General features: G+C 39.7%; 1 protein-coding gene across 1 annotated transcript in view; it reads left to right on the top strand.

Annotated features, from left to right (window-relative positions):
- The window catches only part of SRGAP1 (SLIT-ROBO Rho GTPase activating protein 1), a 117,987-nt gene that overhangs the window by 83,451 nt on the left and 13,673 nt on the right, over positions 1 to 20,863 (top strand). The window contains exons 7-16 of the mRNA XM_063133941.1: positions 2,489 to 2,710; positions 3,712 to 3,813; positions 5,417 to 5,614; positions 5,736 to 5,820; positions 7,951 to 7,978; positions 8,816 to 8,849; positions 11,344 to 11,404; positions 12,884 to 12,961; positions 17,751 to 17,885; positions 19,416 to 19,521. Of these exons, the coding sequence (XP_062990011.1) occupies positions 2,489 to 2,710; positions 3,712 to 3,813; positions 5,417 to 5,614; positions 5,736 to 5,820; positions 7,951 to 7,978; positions 8,816 to 8,849; positions 11,344 to 11,404; positions 12,884 to 12,961; positions 17,751 to 17,885; positions 19,416 to 19,521 (1,049 nt within the window). The remainder of the gene's footprint in view (positions 1 to 2,488; positions 2,711 to 3,711; positions 3,814 to 5,416; positions 5,615 to 5,735; positions 5,821 to 7,950; positions 7,979 to 8,815; positions 8,850 to 11,343; positions 11,405 to 12,883; positions 12,962 to 17,750; positions 17,886 to 19,415; positions 19,522 to 20,863) is intronic.

Below are 20,863 nucleotides of genomic sequence, written 5' to 3'. Positions count from 1 at the left end.
AAAGGTCTGTTTTGAGAGACTGTGAAGTTCTGCAGTGTAAATGTTTCAGCAAAAAGTCCAAAGTTTTGTTTTTCAAACATGAATAGCTGTTTCCAGTGTACAGTGGCTGAAAATTAAATATACTTCGGTAACTGAGTAGTTAAGTGCTGATAATTGAAGTTTAGACTATGGGTTTTGAAAGAGATTGTTGAATAGTGCTATTATCTGGCAATGCCAAGTGAGAGTTGAAGGGGAAAGAAAGGGTCAGCTATTTTGCTGGCAACACATTTCTTAGTGATTGGAGAAATCCCCCATGAAGAAGATGTGGAAGCCCCGCATGAAACATACACATAGATATTAGGTAGCCTTCTTGGGTTAGCAGTTAAGCAAAGGCCCTGCCACCTTCCTGAAGGAATCTCTGCTGTTATCTCCAGCAGTATATTGCTCCTCCTGATGAGGCCCTGTACAAAATGTTTGTTCTGAATCAATTTGATGTATCGCTTCTGTCACAGAATTTGCAGTGTTTGTCAGCATTGTAGAGCTGACTCATTCAAGGCTCATCTACATATTCAGTAGGCGGAGATGGGAATGAGATGGAATAGACTGTACCACTGCAAATAAGGGGGTAATTCCCCTCTCCCGCGTGTAAAAAACTAACATCATAGGGAAAGAATGGGATAGAACATTTTTCCTTGCTGTGCTAGTTTTCTTTGGACAGAGAGCTTTTTATGTGGTAGTTTACATGGGTTTTTATATAAATGCTATCACCCTGACACCACCCAGTTAATGCTAATAAGAGTTTTCCTCTTAACCAGAACTGAAACCAAAGTTTGAAGTAGCTGAACAAACCTTGGTTCCAATTCGGTTACCATTAACCATGATTAATGTTGACTCAGTAGTTCACTAAGATGTGTTTAAAGGAAACCATAGAAATGGAGAGGATTTTGTCTGTTAGAAGGTAGCACTCCGAATCCCCTAACTATTGGAAATATACCTGCACTGAAGCTTTGTGATAATAGTATTAACAATAAGTCTTGTTCAATTATTGGGGCTTTTCTCGTCTGTATGATGAATATGCAAGATGACATGTAGCAGCAACAACAACAGCCACACACACACACACATGGGGAGAAGCTCTGAAACAGCCCAATTCCTCTCTCTTGGGCCAGGGCCAGGATCTTTCATTAGGGTGACCATATGAAAAGGAGGTCAGGGCTCCTGTATCTTTAACAGTTGTATAAAAATGGAAATTCCAGCAGGTGTCATTGTATGCTAGCAGCATCTGGTGAAATTCCTTCTTTATCACAACAGTTAAAGCTGCAGGAGCCTTGCCCTCTTTTGTATCTAGTTACTTTTCTGCAGACAGTCTTGTTACTAGAATCTTGTAGTTGGAAAATTCGGGGAAATTAGCTGGGTTTTGAAGCGTCTTCCTGACAGGTATTCTGTCATTGTGACTGACGACTGAATCAAACTTTAAGAGATTTCTGGAGAAGCAGTCATTGATTGCTGAAACAGATTCCTTATGTATGATTTAACATCTGGATGAATTAACCTGTTGCTATTTTCCCAATTAAATTATTTCTATTTGAAGAATATTACTATTTGTGTGAGCAATAAACCTCACATGTTCAACTATTTCTTGTGAGCTTAAAGGAGACACAGACTGGGTTCAGACAGCACAATAATCAATGGTGGTTTAGATAATTGACAGTTGGTTATTTAACCCACCGTGGGTTATCGTGTTGTGTGGAGGGAGACTTTTTTAATCAGCGGTGGTTATTTGGCCAAAATAACCAACACAAATAATTAACTCAGTGCAGAGTTGGCTGTTTGAACCATCTTTGGTTATCATGATGTGTGGAGGGCACCGCTGGTTATTTCCTTGGCCACCATTGGTTATTTCATCAGCCACAGAGTCGCAAGGCAAGAGCAGTCAAAGTGGCAGCTGTTGCTCTAGTCTAGCCAGCAGGATAGATTTTTGGTAGTAATGGCTGATGGGATACTAGCAGGAGGACTGAGGGGGGAGAGAGGGCAGGGAATGAGTGAGTCAACTCAGCATGGACTAATAGTTGATTCAATGTTGATCCTAATCCACACCACGGTTGATTATTATCATGTTGTGTGGGGAGTAACCGTAGATAAACAATTGTTGAGTTGATTATTACCCCAGCATTGGATATTGTGCTGTCCGAATGCAGCTACGTTCAAACTAAAAGATGTGTTTAATAAGTCTAATTGCAATACTGCTCTTGCTCTCTTTCCAAGTTTCTTTGATCCAACTTTTCTATCTACAGAACGGTGTAATAATCTACATTTTAAAATTGCTGCTGTTGTGAAGATTAACTAACACTTGTAAAGACTTTTGGATGTTAAAGAAGCAGTAAAGCCTTACTAATAATGATTATTCTTATCAACTGTTGGGGGGGGGTGGTTTTAGATAATGGTTTTGGAATTTGCTTTCTGCTTCATTTTACATATTTTCTTCTTCTTCTTCTTCATATTCTGTTAGTGTTGCGATCTTGGATATCATGCAAGCCTGAACAGAGCCTTAAGAACATATCTCTCTGCAGAATATAACCTTGAAACCTCTCGACATGAGGGTCTGGACATCATTGAGAATGCTGTTGACAATTTGGAGCCACGAAGTGACAAGCAGAGATTCATGGAGATGTATCCTACAGCCTTTTGTCCTCCAATGAGATTTGAGTTCCAGCCCCATATGGGTGATGAGGTCAGTAGCTGGTGACTCTTTATAGATAGAAAAGGATAAAATCCAAACAAATTTTTGTTTATGCATAGATGAGCACTTCCCTCTGTTGTGATTTCCTTTTTGTTAGTATCTAGCTCTTACTCACTCGAACAAAGAGTCTAGTTAGAGTAAAATGAGAGCCAGTATTATTCGTAAGGACACAAGCAGATCAGCAAACAAACTACACCAAGAATACTATTCAGAGAACATTTTGTGTAGAACTTAATTTGCCAGCTGCTCTAAACAAATCCCATGCCAAATGAACCTTTCATTATTGCGTATTGAATTCTGCCACAACATTGGTAAACTTTTTGTAGCTTGGCCAAATAGCTTTCGGCATATAAGCAGGGGGAGAGGAAATTTGATTTTATGTCATTTTTATGCTAGTCAAGCTTGTTCAGAGCAGCCCCAGGCACATTCTACATTATAGTGAGACCCCGGCTGCAGACAGATGATAACTTTCCAGAGACTGGAGGTGGTATAATACAACCATCTTTGCCTACAGTACACGCATTCAGTTTTGTGTGTCCCACCATGGCCTTTGGACCAATTTGTTTTTCACATTTCCGTAGTGCTTCAAGCAGTGCTGGGGGGAAAGTGAAACTTGCTTCGAGGAGTTCAGTCAGCACTTCTGCTTTAGATGTTATTGATGTGTATATATAGCTCTAATCAGCACCAGTTGGACAGTGCCCGTGCATCCCCAGTGATGAATACCATAGTCTCCTGTCAGTATCTCACATGCACATACCTATAACAATTTAAAAACTTTTCACATTCACAGTGACAGATGTGCGTGCATCCATTTATTCACAGTATTCATTTCATTTGAATCTTCATTGTCAGCATAATCAACATCACTTATTTTGTCTTGACAATTGTAGAAGTCATCCATTGTATTTAGAATCATAGGCACTTATATTCATGAGTTTCCTCCCGCCATGCATGTTTGCAGTAATGTCTCTGTTTTATATTCCATTTGTTAGGTTTCCCAGGTCAGTGCCCAGCAGCCAGTCCAAGGGGAACTCATGCTTCGATATCAGCAGCTTCAGTCACGACTGGCCACATTGAAAATTGAAAACGAGGAGGTATGATTTGGCTCTGCCTGTGGTGTGACATAAACTATGGCATACCTATGATCATCAGAGGAAGACTTCTGAGGTTGCCACATGCTCCTGAAGTTAAACAACCCTCGCAGAACCCATGGCCTATTATGCAGTGGTTTAACCCTTGCATAACCCATGGTCCCAGGGTTCAGACGACACAAGCTGCGGTCATGGCTTCAGTATTCAAATTGGCTGCTGGCATGCACTGCAACCCACCATGGGTTAAGTCACAGTGAGCTGTTTGATTGTGTGAACCAGTCCAGTGTTTTGCCAGCCAGAGTTTGATGTAACCAGAGTGCCATTTAGTCATGTTATCATGGATATCTTTCTGCTTGTGCAGCTTGAGAACGTGTTTGGAGGATTGAGGCCCATCACTTGTTCTCTGGACCTGTGTCCATCCTGACTTGTGAAATTGGCTAGAGCTGGGCTGGGTATTTGGACCTCAGATGTAATTAAAGCCTCCTTGAGGGAAGGGGTGATCACCACTAGCATACAGGAATAATGGTGAGACCTCTATTGAAGAAACCTAGTTTAGATCCATTGGTTTCTCATAATTACTGCCCCTTTTTTGCCATTCTTAGGAAAAGCATTGGAATGTATGGCAGCTTCTCAACTCCAGATAGTGTTGGATGATGGATTATTTGGATCCATTCCTATTCAGCTTCAAGCCCGATTTGGGGATGGAAACAGCCTTGGTCACCCTGGTAAATGGCTTATACCAGGGAATGGACAGAGGAATGCAACCTTTTTGGTTCTTCTGGATCTCTCAGTGGCTTTTTTTTTTACTATTGACCATGATATCTTTCTTTCTGGATAGTTTATCTGGGTTGGGCATACGAAACATAGTGTTATGGTGTTTCTGGTCCTTTCTGGATGAACAGTCTAAGAAGGTGGTGCTTAAGAGGAAAGATCTTGCCTCAGTTATTCATGCTCTAGTGACATCCAGGCTGGACTAATGCAATGCACTGTATGTGGGACTGCCTTTGAAGATTGTTTGGTAACCTCAGCTAGAGTAGAATATGCCCGCCCAGGCTGGAGAGTAGACTCTTGTGACATCGATACTGTGTCATCTGCTCTGGCTGCCAGCACATCTCTAACCCCAATTTAAAGTGCTGGCTTTAACCTTTAAAGCCTTAAATGGTTTGGAGCCAAGTTACTTTCAAGCACTGCCTTTTGCTGTACCAGAGTGCCTGCACGCTGAAGTCATCAGTGGGGGCCTTTCTCAGTTCCAAGGGTGGTTAGACTACTGACTACAGGGAAGGGGGGCTTCTCAGTGGTGGGATCAGTTTTCATCAGATATTCATCAGACCCCCTTTTTTGCAGGTTTTCAGGAAGGCTCTGAAGAACCACTAGTTTATCCTGCCCTTTCCACAAGTTCTTGGGCTGCTGGCTTTAGATAACTTCTGTTTGAAGGGTCCAGGACTTAATGGAGCTTCAGATTTTTGCATAGAATGTCTTATTTCTTACGTTCAGAGATGGTGTATCGAAGAATAGATTTCACTCAATAACTCCCCTTTTCATACCACTTGAATATGTTTTATCTGCCTTTCTGTTTGGTAAAATGAAATGCACTTGTTGATGACAGGTTAAGAAGACAACTGAGGCTACTTTACAAACGATACAAGACATGGTCACCATTGAGGACTATGATGTTTCTGAATGTTTCCAGCACAGCCGCTCAACTGAGTCTGTGAAGTCAACAGTTTCTGAGACCTACTTGAGCAAGCCTAGCATTGCTAAGAGAAGAGCTAATCAGCAGGAGACTGAACAGTTCTATTTCATGGTATGTTGGGCACTTTCCCAGGCATGTGATGTGATTTAACCTGAAATTATTTTTTCAAGGTCCTTGGCATTTAGGTACCAAATATTCAGATATGAAAATGAAATGATCTATATCTTTCCAGAAATTCAGAGAGTACCTGGAGGGAAGTAATCTCATCACAAAGCTTCAAGCAAAGCATGATTTACTCCAGCGAACACTTGCTGAAGGTAAACGATTCACAATAAATTGCATAATGAATCTGCTACAATATTTACAGTGCGTATATTAGACACTTTGACTTAGTTCAACAAGAAACTATAGTTTCTTCCTATGTAAATGACCCTACATGATCTTCCCCTCTTCTCCATGCTAGAAGAGGTGATTGAATGTATTTACTCTAAGTTTTAAACTAGCTGCAATTCCTGTGACATCTGAACTCAGGAAACTGATTTGTTAAAATAAAGTTAGAACAAGCCAGGGTCAAACTATGTTTTGCTGATCCTGACTTGTTCTCAGGCCATTGTAGATTCATCATAAGAAGTCTTCCATTCCCTTTTCAGTGAAAGAAAACAACGCATAAAACCACACTTACAAAATTTAACTCAATTATTTTTTATATTATGTATTGGATGACCAGAATTTGTCTTTTCTTTTGGAAAAAAATATACTAGTAATTATTACAAAAAGTCTTTTAAAAACCCAAAATAGGCAAGATGAAATGGAAAAGAAAATGGAGACTTGATTTGGCAGAATTAGCTATCCTACTGTGCAGGGCCACATGTGTCTTACTTTGTGTGTGAAATGTTCTATGTTATCACTCCTAGGAGTCATGTTATCTTTCTCTCTTAATAGCATTACCTTGCATTTTCTGCTGTAGTATTTATTAACTAGTTCCCTGTAGGCTGAAATAGTGTCTTATAATGAGCAGAATATATTATAAACGTTCTATGCACCAGCGTGGTGTTACCAGTTTGTTCATTATATTATTGAGAAAACGTGTCTTGCATTTTAAAGTGGGCTCCTTGTAGAGTAATTCATGTAACAGTGGGATTTTCTGTATTATCACGAATCATGGAAATCTCTCTTTCATACTCTTCAGTGGGATTAATAATCGTGCTGTTGCAGCCTTGCAAAAACAAGTTTAAAAATATCTACTACCCACAGAATTTAATACCTGCCTGTCTGTATCACTGTCCTATATCTCCAGCCCTCTGCACAGGCATATCTTTTAGTTTGCTGTACATCATAGCTTAGGATCAAAAGAGTTTAATAGCAGCTGTTAAGGCCAGTTCATGTACTGTACTTGGGTGGATGGGAATGTTTTCCCCCTACCCAGATGGAGTTGTGCTTATGGAAGTGTGGTGACAATTCCCTTGATGTGCAAGCATAAAAGTTATGAAACAAAATCTGGATAGTCCTTTATGAGCCCAAATAGCAACTTTGCACATTAATGGAAGACCTCCAAATGTGGGTGGAGCTGAATGTTAGAACCACTAATTTAGGGATCTCTTTTTAAATCACTGCTTCATAAAATGAACCTGAACTGGTTTTTTTTGCAGAAATGTCAGTATATGCTAGAATTAAAGCCCTACTTGAAAAGTTCTGCTACCTAATTACACAACTACCATAATTGTGTTTATGTAGAGTAATATTGAGCTAGTACCTACTGATTTAGTAAACTAGGACACATTGAATTATAGTCTTCTTTTTTATACATGTGTTATTGAACATCCTGTCCAAAAAGCCAACAAGCCCTGCTCCTGTGTAACCTCCGTTCATTTTAGTGGGGCCCATGCAGAGCTGCTGAACCATGCCCATTGAAAGGAATGAAGGATGCATAGCAGCAGTATTGGGATGATGTGCACCAGGTGTTTATATTACTTAATATGAAGTTACACATTGTTACATGGCATGCATTAAATATTTACTTTCCTAACTACAGCTACATCTAAGAACTATGCATTTTTAACTCTATGGCTTTTGGCAATATGCCTCCCGGACCTAGCAAGCTTTTCTCTTTATTTAAACTTTGAATAGCTCATTAAAATATGCAAGCACAGACTGGGAAAGACTGCTTGAAGTTTTGTTTTGCTTCACATAAGGCATGAAAACCCTTTACTTCTATCAGAGAGAAGCTTTAGAACAGCAGCTTTGCTTGCTGAATATTTTAAAACTCACTTTTGAAATGAGAAACAACTCCCTCCATGTGCAAGCATAAATCTTGTGAAATAAATGTGAAAGGTTGCAGTTCAAAAATAACTGAGGAATGAAGATGAGCTGTATCGCATATGTATAGTAATATAGGAAAGCCTCTTTTAGTTCCATCAGTTTTAAAGTTACTGTTCCCTTATCCTCAGGTCATAGAGCAGAATATATGACCACAAGGTAAGACACTGAAAGCTTTTACATGCTTTGTATTACAGAAAGCTATACAATAAAATGCACAAGCTGTAAAAAATATGTGTCTGTGATGAATGCGATATCGTTCCAAAAAGATAAGTGTACCATTCATTTCAGTATCTAGGCAACATGTCCATGTGGACTCGAGGAATCAGCAGTACATGTTGTCCCTGGTATCTGAATTCTAGCTTCAGTGGTCAGCACATACACAGATCTCCCTTGCTATCAATGCACATACCTGTGACAGGTATCTCTGGATCTCTAACCAGGGACACCAGCCCCACTGAACTCCGGCTACCCCTTCTGTGCAGCTGATGACTGTTTTGAATCCACTTAGGCTCAGCTGAATCTTTGTTATAATGGCTGAGACAGATCATTGTGTTCAAATGTGTACTCCTTTTTAGCTGATCAATATAAAGCTTCTTGGAGCCAAAAGGAAAGAATAATGTGTGTGTGTGTGATTAAAGTAATAACTCAGTTCTGATAATGATCAGCACTTTTGATCCATTAAAAAGTGACAACTCTTTGTTGTTGCTGCTGCTGCTGCTGCTGCTGCTGCTGTTGCTAGCATGCCACATTTTCTGGTTAAGACTATGGCTATTGAGCAGTATAAAAATGCAATAAATAAATAAATAAGGCTATAGTCAAATAAATTCATTATTATTATTATTTATTTATATAGCACAAATTAATATTACATTGCACTGGTCTTGAAAGTTAGGAATTCCAAATGCTACTTAAGTATTGTTCTATATTTTGTGACTGCTATATTTATAATCCTAATCCTGTTTTTCTCTACTTTTTTTCTTATAACACTTACAGCCGAGGACGAAGGAACTCCCACACCAGACATCAGGTACAGTGCTAGTGAATTGAAAGTGCTGCTTTCATTATGTCTGGCTTTTCTATTATCTCTCAATTGTTGGAGACGGTTTGCATTCAGAAATGAGAGGGGCATGTCACCATTTTCTTTCATTTTTCTAGTAGAGTTCTAAATTAGAGGCAATGCATGCATAATGCATTGATGGAATCCTTTTATCCAATAGAAGATGTAAAGACAACATCCCTGATCCACAATACCTTCCTACAGGTGTGCAAGGGATTGGCACATGCAGTAGGATTTTTGTAATGTTTTAATGAAGAGTAGTTTCCCCATCCTGTTCTGCTTGCATTATATTGTAAGCTGCTTTTTAAACTCAGGAAAGATTTATAAGCAGCTTGTGGTTTCACATTAAAAAGTTACTGTATCGGAAAAGCAAACAAAAGCCTTTTGTGTTTTCCTGGAAGCGAGCCATCCATAAGCCATATTATTAGTCATACTTCATTCACAGCTGAAGTTGTTTCTAAAGCATGCAGTTTCAGACATAGGTGTCATTTCCATATGCTTGATATGGAAACACGATGGTCAAATAGGAGAACATATTTCCCATAATCAGCCCTTACACATGGACCCTATGATAGATTCTGTTGAAATTAATTCCTCATAAGTAACCTGTTAAATGCTTAAGATTTAAGGATTTGAATGAGCTTTTAACGCTTTTTGGATTTTACTCTTAAGGGTACTTCTACACAAATGGTTGTGTGGGTCATCAGGATGGCCATATGCTTGTAATTCACATATGGAGTATGCTGATCCCTTAATTGATTAGTTCTAGTCCAAACAGCCTAGCAGGATCAGGAGGCATCATGTCAAAATGGTGGGTTGAATCCTAGTGACGCCCATCCACTTGAATTCAGCAGAAGCTTCCATTAGCGGAATGGGGAGGGAGGTGATTTTTGGCAATTCCCCTCCCCCTTTCAGCTTCCTGCACTGTGCCTCCCACGCTGTTCTGCAAGGTACCTCAACTCTCCAGAGCAAATTTGGGGGGGGGGGGAATGGGAGGCTGCAGTGGGGGAGGGGGAATGGCTGAAAATCGCCTCTCCCCTTGAGCTACTGACAGAAACCTCTGCTCCATCAAAGAGCCTTCTTTTAGTGGATGGACACTGATTGGATACAACCTTGCAACTGTGACTTCAGACTAGTTGCTCCTCCCTAGAGATTCTTCTCTCTTCAATTCCAGTTTGGAACTACCCTTGCTGCTGAAAGCAACTTTTAGGAATGCCTGTAGTTTCATTCATTGTTTATACATATTGCTGTTGTTTTCCATTTAGCTTGTTTTTATTTTTAGCTCTTTTATATGTTTGTTAGCCACTTTGAGGAATTTCTCTGGGGAACAAAGGATCGGATTCATTTTTAAATAAATAAATAAATAAATATGAAAACTATGATCAAAATTCATATCATCTCAAAAAGCTAATTGTCACACACTAGCACATAGAAACTGACCTAAGGGCTATACTGGTGGGGGTTGGCTGTTTTACTGGTTTTCATTGAATGGTATTGAACATAATGAACAAGCTTCATATAGGACATAACTGAAAGGAAGATTAACAAAAAAAAATCCCCTTATCTCTAATGGTGTCCACAAGTACACTCCTATTACTTTCTCTCGTATAAATAAATGCTTGCCATTTTTTCTGCTGGAAACAGTAAACCGTACACTTGGGGGCAAAATCTGTTGCCCACCCCTCACATAGGATGACTCAGCCTTCATTTATAACAATCATTTGTAATGTGCAAGCTTTCTTTTCATGCAATTTGAGGTATTGGTTTTAACCTTAAAGCCTTAAATGGCTTAGGAGTTGTGTATCTAAAGGACCACCTATCTGGCTATTGAGATCTGCAGAAGAGGGCTTTTTGAGGGCGTCATTACCCACAATTGTTCTACACTATCGTGATGGCTTTTTAGAAGACAATGCAGTATATAAATGCAAATAATAAATAAATAATAAACATGAGGGAAAGGATTGTCTAAGGTAGATTGGGATCTACTGATAGGTCTACCTTCTGTCTGTCCCTGGTCTATTAAACCAATATCATTACATCTAGTCATTGGCAAAAGAAAAGGCCACCCTTCACACATTTTCAGTGTGCCTTCCTTGTCATTATTAGCAAGCAGATAGTCCAGTTTTTTAAGGTAGCAGTTATCAGATTTGGTCAGGTCTAACCAGCTGACCCCAGTAAAAAATAGACCATATGCGTGCTGTGTATTAATATTCACTTCCTGATGAAACTGTAGAAGATAATTCATTTTGGAAAGATTTTTTGTTTTGTTTTAGATAAAGGCTTTGATGCTCAATATACATTACTGGTATGAGGATGACTCTAGCGAGACTTGCACTTTCAAATTACTATGGGTTTGAGCCTGTAAGGATAGTGATCCCTAATGGTAATTAATTCCTATTTGCAGAGTTAATCTCTCTTGAATTATTTGTGGTGAATGTTTTCAGTATTTTTTCTCCCCCACCAGGACTCAGGGCAACTAATCCCACTCATAGTAGAAAGCTGCATCCGATTTATCAACTTATATGGTAAGTTCCAAAATATCATTTAACTTAATCATGGTTGTTGTTTTCGTAAGAATACTGAGCTTAATAATAATTATACTTTTCCCCCTCAATGTTTGAATCACTTACTAATTACAGCCAGGGAGGGCCATAAAGCTTTAATCTTGAATTAAGGAGGCTCAGTGTAATGAAGTGTGAGGCACACCGGAATGACACATGCACAAAATAGAACAGACATGGCAGAAAGGCTGCAGGATTGGGGAAAGGCAAGAGTAAGAATGGAATTACATGGCATGTAAACTGCAATGTGACATACTATCCTTCCGATAGTAAAGTCAGTGTGATGTAGTGGCTAAAGTGTGGGACTGAGAGTCGGGAGATCTGGGTTCTAGTCCCCACATCTATTTCCATTTTGCACAAACAGCAGCGAAACCTTCACAACCTCATCCTCAACCTGCTCTTCAAAACAAGCTGTGCATCAGTAAAAATGAATAACTTTAATAGATAAATATTTTTCAAGGTTTATTACAACATGAATAAGTAAGCCATTGAAGTAGGGATGGATGAATGACTGCATCCATATTATGGCCCCTATCCAGATCTAGTCACAGGCAATTGGCTGCATATGACTGCTGCAGGATCTCGGATGGGAATGGGACCCTTCATGCACAACAAAAGATTAGTCCAGCCTAAAGACGGTAGTGCACGCACTGGTAACTTTGAGGCTCGACTTCCGCAATGCGCTGTACATAGGGCTATCTTTGTACCTAGTTCAGAAACTTCAACTAGTTCAAAATATGGCAGCCAGGTTGGTCACCGGCACACCTAAGGGGTGACCATATTACACCAATCACTCCACTGGCTGCCAGTTAGTTTCAGGTGAAGTACAAAATGTTGATCATTATCCTCAAAGCCCTACATGGTTTGAGTCCAGGCCACCTGCAGGATCGCCCTCTCCCATACAATCCACCTCACTCACTCAGGTCCCCTGGAAGGAATCTACTCCAGTCAGCCAAAACTAGGCTGAGAACTGTTACCCAGAAGACCTTCTCCTCTGCTGCTCCCAGACTGTGGACACGGCCATGGAAACCCACTGGGTGACTTTGGGTCAGTCACAGACTTGCAGCCCAACCCACCTAACAGGGTTGTTGTTGTGAGGATAAAATGGAGAGGAGGAGAATTATGTACGCCGCCTTGGGTTCCCTGGAGGAAAAAAGGCGAGATATAAATGTAATAAATAATAAGCAATGAGTGGACGATGGAACAGGGCAGGAGCAGGTGGGAAGAGTAACTTGAGTTACTCTTGAGTAACCTGTGGGGAGGGAAGTGGTGTAAGAAGAAGTTATAATCATATTTCAAAGGCCTTGAGGACCTGCTGGTTGAAAAACAGGACAGAAAGCTAATAAATAATATGTCCACATTTCCCCCCCATTAGAACTACATTGCGTTGTAACCCCTGATCTAATTTCACATATATATATTTTTATTACTCTTGCTTTTCAGGTCTTCAGCACCAGGGAATTTTCAGAGTATCTGGCTCCCAGGTGGAAGTCAATGATATTAAAAATTCATTTGAACGAGGTGATTATATATTTTTCCCATGCATACATAATTATATTTTGTTCCATTTCAGCAGCGTGAGATACAGCATGCTAAACCTTTTAATAGAGAAATGCTTTTCTTTGAAATGTAGTCATGGTTGCATACAATGGTGTCTTGATAAGAAAATACCTTGTAGGAAGACCAGCATGACAGATTAGTACAAAATCAAAAGTGCAAGAAGAAGCAAGGATTCTGCATACCTGTCCTTGTGTGGATTGCACTAGCTGCGCTGATGCTGAAATTCCTTGGGACAACATGCAGATGCCCAGGGAATCCATGCAAACCATTCAAGTATTCCTCATGTGCAACTTGCAGCAATTGGATGCACTGGATCAGCATATCAGAAGTTAGCTGGGACCATGGCATGGACGTTCCCTTAGTGCTTCCACGTCTTCCTTTTTCCAACACATGGGTTTCACTAGAGTTAAAAAAGGATCCCATTCAAATATTCAGCAAACCCATATGGTACACTCCTCCCAGAACTTAGCTGGGACCCTTCTACTTGTTGTGCTAGCTTTTCAGATTCAAGGAGCTTCTGGCAGTTGTGATGAGGACTTCAGAAATGTCATCTTGCCCTGCACATTCTTAAGTGATACCATCCAGAGACAACTTTTCTGAATGCCTGAATTGCATCCTATTTACGATTACGGGGAGGCTCATGAAACGTTAAACCTGAATTATGGAGGCTCGCTGTAATAATGTTTGAGCACCACAGGAAGTGCAATATGCAAACAGTGCACACAAGACAAAGACCAATATGATTGGGGAAAGGCAGCAATAAGAATGGAATTACATGGAATATGCACAGTCGTGGAATAGAAGACACGAATTGGCACTGGGAAAAAGCAGGCGCAGATGAAGAGAGAGCGTCCTTCTATAGGGGAATCTGTCAGTTTGCCCTTCCTCTTAAACCTTTGTATATAGTCCAATTCACTGCCAAGCTAGACTACTTGGCAGTGGATTGCTTTCTAGGTCTCGGTCTCTCTCTCTCTCTCATGCTCACGCGTGCGCATATACACACACACATACACGCACACACGCACTACTGGGTAAAGGATGAGAGGCTAAGGCAAAGTACTTGGGACCTAACTTTGTTGCAGAGCAGCTATCCAACTGCTCATTATTCATTCATTTCATTGTACTGACTGTTGTACAGTTCAGACGCGTCCTCTTCAAAGTGCTGGGGAGGAGGGCAGTAGGCAAACAAAGAGGAACATAGGAAGCTGCCTTATACTGAGTCAGACCATGGATCCATCTACCCCAGTATTGTCAACACTGACTGGCAGCAGCTCTCCAGGATTTCAGGCAGGATTCTTTCCTAGCTCTTCCTGGGGGGTGCTGGGAATCAAACCTGGGACCTTCTGCATGCTAAACATGTGCTCTACCAACTGAGCTATGACTCTTCCCCATAACAACATCTAGATTTTGACTTTTGACTGTTGTGTTCTGTGAGCTTATGTTGATATGGCATCATTTCTTTGTTATGATTTTTGAGGAAGTCTTTACCTTTTTAAAAGAGATTGTGAAAGGCATGAAGAGCATGAATATTGAAGTAGAAGTGTGTGACGAGATCAGGATTTGATCTCCTGAGTCCAAGCAATTATCTCAGATTCTGATAAAACTTGTGATTCTTACTTAAATAACAGCTACACACTTGTGCTGTCCTGTGGGATCTAGCTGGCCACTTTTTTAATTTACAGCCAGACATTTACAGATCTTTTATTAGTTAAAGAAACCCATGGAGAAAAGTCAATCCTTTGGATGGAAAAAACAAACAAACGTGGAGATGAAAAAAAATCAGTTCAGCTTTCCAGCACAAGAGCACACCAAAATAATAATAATCAAGCATGTATTTGGAGTTTGTTTTTGCACAGCAAATGTTGTCTTTGTAATGAATGTTTTTTGGGAAAGCCTGCTTGCTGTTGTTAGGTTTTTAAATGATATGCTAGAAGCCAAAGACTTCAGTAATAAGCGTTTATGCCACATTACATATTAAGTGGTATGAGTAAATCAATGGTTCTCATCCACAAAACCTCACTAGTATTGCAGCAGTTATGGTGTTAAGCTGCTCCCACCCCCTTTTTCCACACCTGTCCCCTGCACACTACTATTCACATCACTCTGTTCCCTTCTAGCTATTCCCCACGCTCATGCGCACATGCCACCACTTCACTTATCCCTTGCTCCTACATATCGCTTCCTCCTACATATTCCTTCTTCTAACACCACTGAATTTCCAAAGGAAATGAACTGTACCCGCAGCACCAGGGACTCCTCTCTTTTACTCCCTTTCAGTGATTCCACACTTTGGGAGACCCTAAGGCTGTCTTCTCAACTGCTCCCCCAAGATATGTTGGACTACAATTCCCACCATCTCCATCTAAGATGGTGGCTGTGCTAACTGGTGATTATGGGACTTGTAATCCAACACATATAAGAGACAACATTTTGGGATGGGTGCCTAGACACCAGTTGCTGGGGAACATGGGTGGAAGGTGCTGTTGCACCTATGTCCTGCTTGTGGGTTCCTGGTCAACAGCTGGTTGGCCACTGTGTCTGCAGAGTGCTGGACTAGATGGACTCTTGGTCTGATCCAGCAGGGCTCTTCATATGTTCTTATGACTGTTTAAAGCAGGGGGTGGGTAGCACATGGGTCACATGCACAAACTCTGGTGCCATGCAGCCAAAAATGCCACAGTGGCAGCAAAAAAAGGGGGGGAAAGATTTTTGAAAAATAAGCTAAATTTCTCATTTCTAACTCCATCCCCCCCATAGTGTTTTGTAACTGAAACCACCAATTCTGTTCGGAGTTTTATCTGCCCCGCCACCCCATTATGGTGACAGATTAGCAGCAAGAGTATGACCCATGTTGTCTGCTCCTAGATTAAAGGTCTCTTTCTTGTAAGTCATGCATCTACACTCTTGCAGGTGCCTTGAGTCCCTAGGCAGCTAGGGGTATGGGGGGGGGCGTGTAGGGTGACAAACAAGCTGTAAAGCACAGTCTAAACATGTCTATTTTTATTCATTATTGAAGACAATTCTTTTAAATCAATCTCTCTTCCTCACCCCACTTCCTTTCCATCTGCCCTGGCTAGAAATTGCTGTTTGTGCTGTCTCCTTCCAAGTTGTGGGAGGAGCAGAACACAAACAAGTTTTAAAAAAATATTATTATTATTATTATTATTTTAAAAAACCCTCTTTCACCTGAGATTGTCACTTGTCTATTCAACTTGGGGCAATTGTTGCTTTTCTCAGCCAAGCAGGTAACCAGATCCCTGTGGTGCAACTGCACTTGGAATTCTGAATACAGTTTTGTCACCACATCCTAAAAAGGGTATTGTAGGTGTAGAAAAGTGCAACCCAAGTGACCAAGGGTCTGGAGCAATTCCTCTAAGAGGATACGGTGCAAGGCTGGGAGTTTTTTAATTCATAAAAGAAGCAAGTAAGTGGGACATGATAGAGGCTTATAAATTATGCATGGTGCAGGTAGGAGATCCCCCCCCCCCTTTCTCTTATAATACCAGAATCATCCAAAGAAACAGAATGGTCAGAGATTCAGGAAAGATAATAAAAGGAAGTAAAACTTAAAAAATAGAAACTAAACTATGGAGCTGTTTACCACACAAAACAGGAAAGTGGACTAGATTACTAGATAGGCCTTTGGTCTGATCCAGCAGGGGTTTCCCTGTGTTCTGAAAACAATTTTGCTATTGCTCTGATTCAGGTGATTCTTTTTTTAAAAAAACACCACTTTCCAAACAATGAATTTTTTTTACAGCTTGTTGAGTCAAGAGAAATGGTTTCCTTCCTTAAATATAATCTGCAATGAAGTATTAAAGTTCTTGCTTTAATTAGTTGAGGCATCAGTTAATTAGCTAAAGCAGAGACACTTAACTTTCCCAAACTCCTTTGATCTGCTGGCAGCCTTCTTTTAAAACCATGTATGTAGTCTTTAAATTCCTGATCTTTCCCACTTGGATTTGACATTTAGAATCCATTCTTTGTAATCACAAAACCCAGCAGTGCACATGCTCTTGAAACCTCTTAAATTGCTTTTTCAGCTCAAAGAAAGATGCGCAGCTTGAAGAAATCTGTATTTGTTTAGTATGTGAAGATGGTTGTAGAGACTAGTTTTACTAAAGCTACAATTCTCAAACCATTTTTCTCAAGAATATCAGATCTTGGTTCAGCTGGACTATTATGAAATATATGAATTTAATCTATAAATGGGCTAAATAAATCTAGTATTGCATATCTATCCCAGATATTCTTTCTAAACTGAAGGTTCAAACATGACTAGAGTACATAATTAAGAGGAAGGTTTATTTTAGTCTATATATGTTCATTTTAATCACAGATTGGACTTACTAAATTGGTCATTATTTACTACTGCTCAGGATCCTATGTAGAAAAATGCTGTTCAGCTAGAATGCCGTAAGTATTTGGCAACAAGAGAGAGGGCCTTTTCTGTGGTGGCCCCCAATTGTGGAACAATCTCCCTGACGAGGCCCGCCTAGCACCGACATCTTTTTAGCGCCAGGTCAATTCTTTTCTCCCAGGCATTTAACAATATGTAATTAGCCTGGGTTTGTTTTTGTATGTTTTTGTGGTTTTTAAATTGTATGTTTTTGTGATTTAAAATTTTTGTATATTGTTTTTAAGTGTTTTTATCCTATTTAAACCGCTTAGAGAGCCTCGGCTATGGAGCGGTATACAAATGTAATAATAATAATAATTAATAATATTTTAACTTGATTTATTTTTTCAGGTGAAAATCCTTTGACAGATGACCAAACCAACCATGACATTAACTCAGTTGCTGGCGTACTGAAGCTCTATTTCCGAGGGCTGGAGAACCCTGTCTTTCCTAAGGAAAGATTTAATGATCTTATTTCCTGTGTCAGTAAGTTAAAATTTTTTTATCATTTCTACAATTTTAATAAATATAGCAGCTGCCCAGAAAATAGATGCCACCACAGATTTCCTTAAGAGAGTTTACTGGCATCTTCAGTTATGTATGTGCCTCCAGTGTTGCACAATGTAAGTCTTCATCCATGTAGTAGTTAGTCTTTCATCTGCACAAGAGATACTTAAGATCATCCTGTATACAGGAGATATTCATATTCTCTCTCTCTCTCTCTCTCTCTATATATATATAGATAGATAGATAGATATAGATATATATATATATTCAGATGAAGCCTTTCTCTGACTACCATCAGTTGGTGAACTACATTATGCACATACAAAGGAAAGGGCCTTTTCTGTGGTTGCTCCTTGACTTGGGAACACCCTCCCTTGGGAAATTTGACTAGCACTGACATTACAATTTTTCAGCATCAAGCCAAGAAATTCCTATTTGCCCATACAGTTTAAATTGATTTTATTGCCGCTGTCTGCAGTTTTATGGTTTTGTTTCCTTTTTATAAAGGAGGATAGGTTGTTTTTATTATATTGGACCTCCATTACTGTACAACACCCTGGACTCCATTAGGACACTCTTCCCCAGCCTGATGCCCTCCAGATGTGTTGGACTACAATTCCTATCAGGCTGGGGACTGTGGAAGTTGTTAAACACAGAAGATTTTAAAATAAATTAATTACATTCAAACCTCCCATGTGTTATATTTATTCTCCACGTTCTTCTCTGCTTGCCAGGGAAATTATTCTAATTGCACACAAATTGCTTTCAGCACCGGATGCAATTATCTATCAACTGTTTTTATTCAAATATCAAATTATTAATTTTGGTATTAGTATAACATATGTTAACGAATCTCCTGATGTTGCATTCATTCCCAGTTACCATTTCCTTCAGTTGGATGTGATACATAGGATCAAATAAACAGCCTAGTCATTTTTATACCTGGGCAAATTTAAGTTAGGGTACACTACCCTGCAGTCACATATATCAGGGGGGGTCAAACTTGAGTGGGGAGCTGGCCTGCCCAGGGGGCGGATCTGGATTGGGACCACAGCAAGGAGTAAATGGCTAAATCCTCACACACTAACCCAGGATCCAGATTCCCCTCCAGCACTGGAAATTGGGGTGGGGAGAAAAAACCTACACTCAAGGGCAGAACTACTCAGTTAAGGACATGTCTACTTTAGCCCTGAGTACAGCCAAGATAGATGAAAATCCTTTGTACATAGGGATGAAAGATTCCCTTGAATTGCAAGATGTTGTGGTCAGTAGGGAAGCAGGTTCTTCCCCTCACATGTAGACTATTCTAAATATGATCAAATGCCATAAAAAGATTAATTGGCCACTCACAATGGGTTGGAGCTTGAATAATAAATAATTCATAAATAATATTAATAAATAATATTGACAGCAGTGTTAGTAAGGATTTTGCTCCACACTTCATACTGCCATATATTCTCTATGCTTACACAGCCAATTCTACCTAGGTTGTCTATTTGTACATTACAGGAATAGAAAATCTCTATGAGAGAGCTCTTCACATACGTAAACTCCTCCTGACTTTGCCCAGATCAGTCCTTATAGTGCTGAGATATCTCTTTGCCTTCCTTAATCAGTAAGTATCTTAACTTCCTATCATAATGCTATGTTATATATTTCACTATATCACCTTCATTTTAACATAGAGGAGAGTATTTTAACTGGTGGCATAACAATAACAGACTAGAATTTGCTTTTTAATTCTGAGAGATGTCACAGAAATATGAATGAAAGCGATGGTTTGAACATGGCAGTTGTGGGAATGTAAAATGAAATCCCCATAGATTTGCATAACCACAAAGTACAATTCTTTTATGATTCAAAGATAATGATGTCAGCATAAACCCTTAATTCTTCCTTTGCAGGTTCTTTAGGGTGAGATAGCAAAGCGTAGATTCATGTTTCCATCAACACAGATTAGAATGAAAACTAAATGTCTGATATAACCCTTGAGAGTGTAAGGTCATATTCACATGAATAAAATGCACAGAAATTTAGAGAAATATTAAGAATAATCAGTTGTTCCTTCCTTATCTCACTTCTAATCATGGAGTCAATTACTGCATAGTTTAAACAATATATTTAGTGCACGCTTTCATATAGAGATGGAGTCTGGTGTCAAGGTCATAGTCTGGAAAGACTATAACAAGGGGAAGTAGGAGATGAAGTAAGTATAAAAGGAAATAAATTATGGAAATAGCAATGTCGGGAAGGAATTGGCAATATACCAATTCACTTATGCTCTCAAAGTCCTCTTAAAATAGCTAATGCAGAATTATTATAAAATCATACACCAGCTGAATACATTTCAACTATTGATCTTCCTCAACAGCTTGAATGTGACAATTCTACTCCAAATATAGAGAACACTTGGGAATCCTGTCTGGCATAAACAGCAATCAACCTGTCTCGAAAAACTTCCAGTGTGTGGAGAGCTCCATTCTTAAAACACCCTTATTATAATTTTCATGAATTGAATATGTGGGTACATTTACCCAATAACTGATTGTCCATTCATCCTATTTAAAAAATGGAGAGAAATAATTGTATTCTTTTGCCCAGTTTGCACAACACACTAGGCTCACTGTGGGTTGTTTAACCCCCGATGAGCTATAGTGCATTCCTGGGTACCATTTGAATATGGGGGGTTGCCTTGTCAAGCAAACCCAGACACTGGGTTATTGGAGGTTTAAACAAGCCTCATATAACCATACTACAAACCATAAGTTATGCAAGAGTTGATTAACCCTCTAACAACCCACGGTGGGTAGATTTGCACAATGCAGAAATCCCCCATTCACTGCAATCAAGGGTTGCATATTCAAAATTGTGCCTCATTGGGAATTAAACAAACCATGGCAATCCCCATGAGTCATGCAAACCAGGTCTATATGTTGACTTATCCTGAACTAAAGTAA

Source organism: Elgaria multicarinata, chromosome 9 (assembly GCF_023053635.1).
Source record: "Elgaria multicarinata webbii isolate HBS135686 ecotype San Diego chromosome 9, rElgMul1.1.pri, whole genome shotgun sequence".
NCBI classification, from domain to species: Eukaryota; Metazoa; Chordata; class Lepidosauria; order Squamata; family Anguidae; genus Elgaria; species Elgaria multicarinata.
Note: the sequence above shows the minus strand (reverse complement) of the source record. Positions and strands in the feature narration are given on the sequence as shown.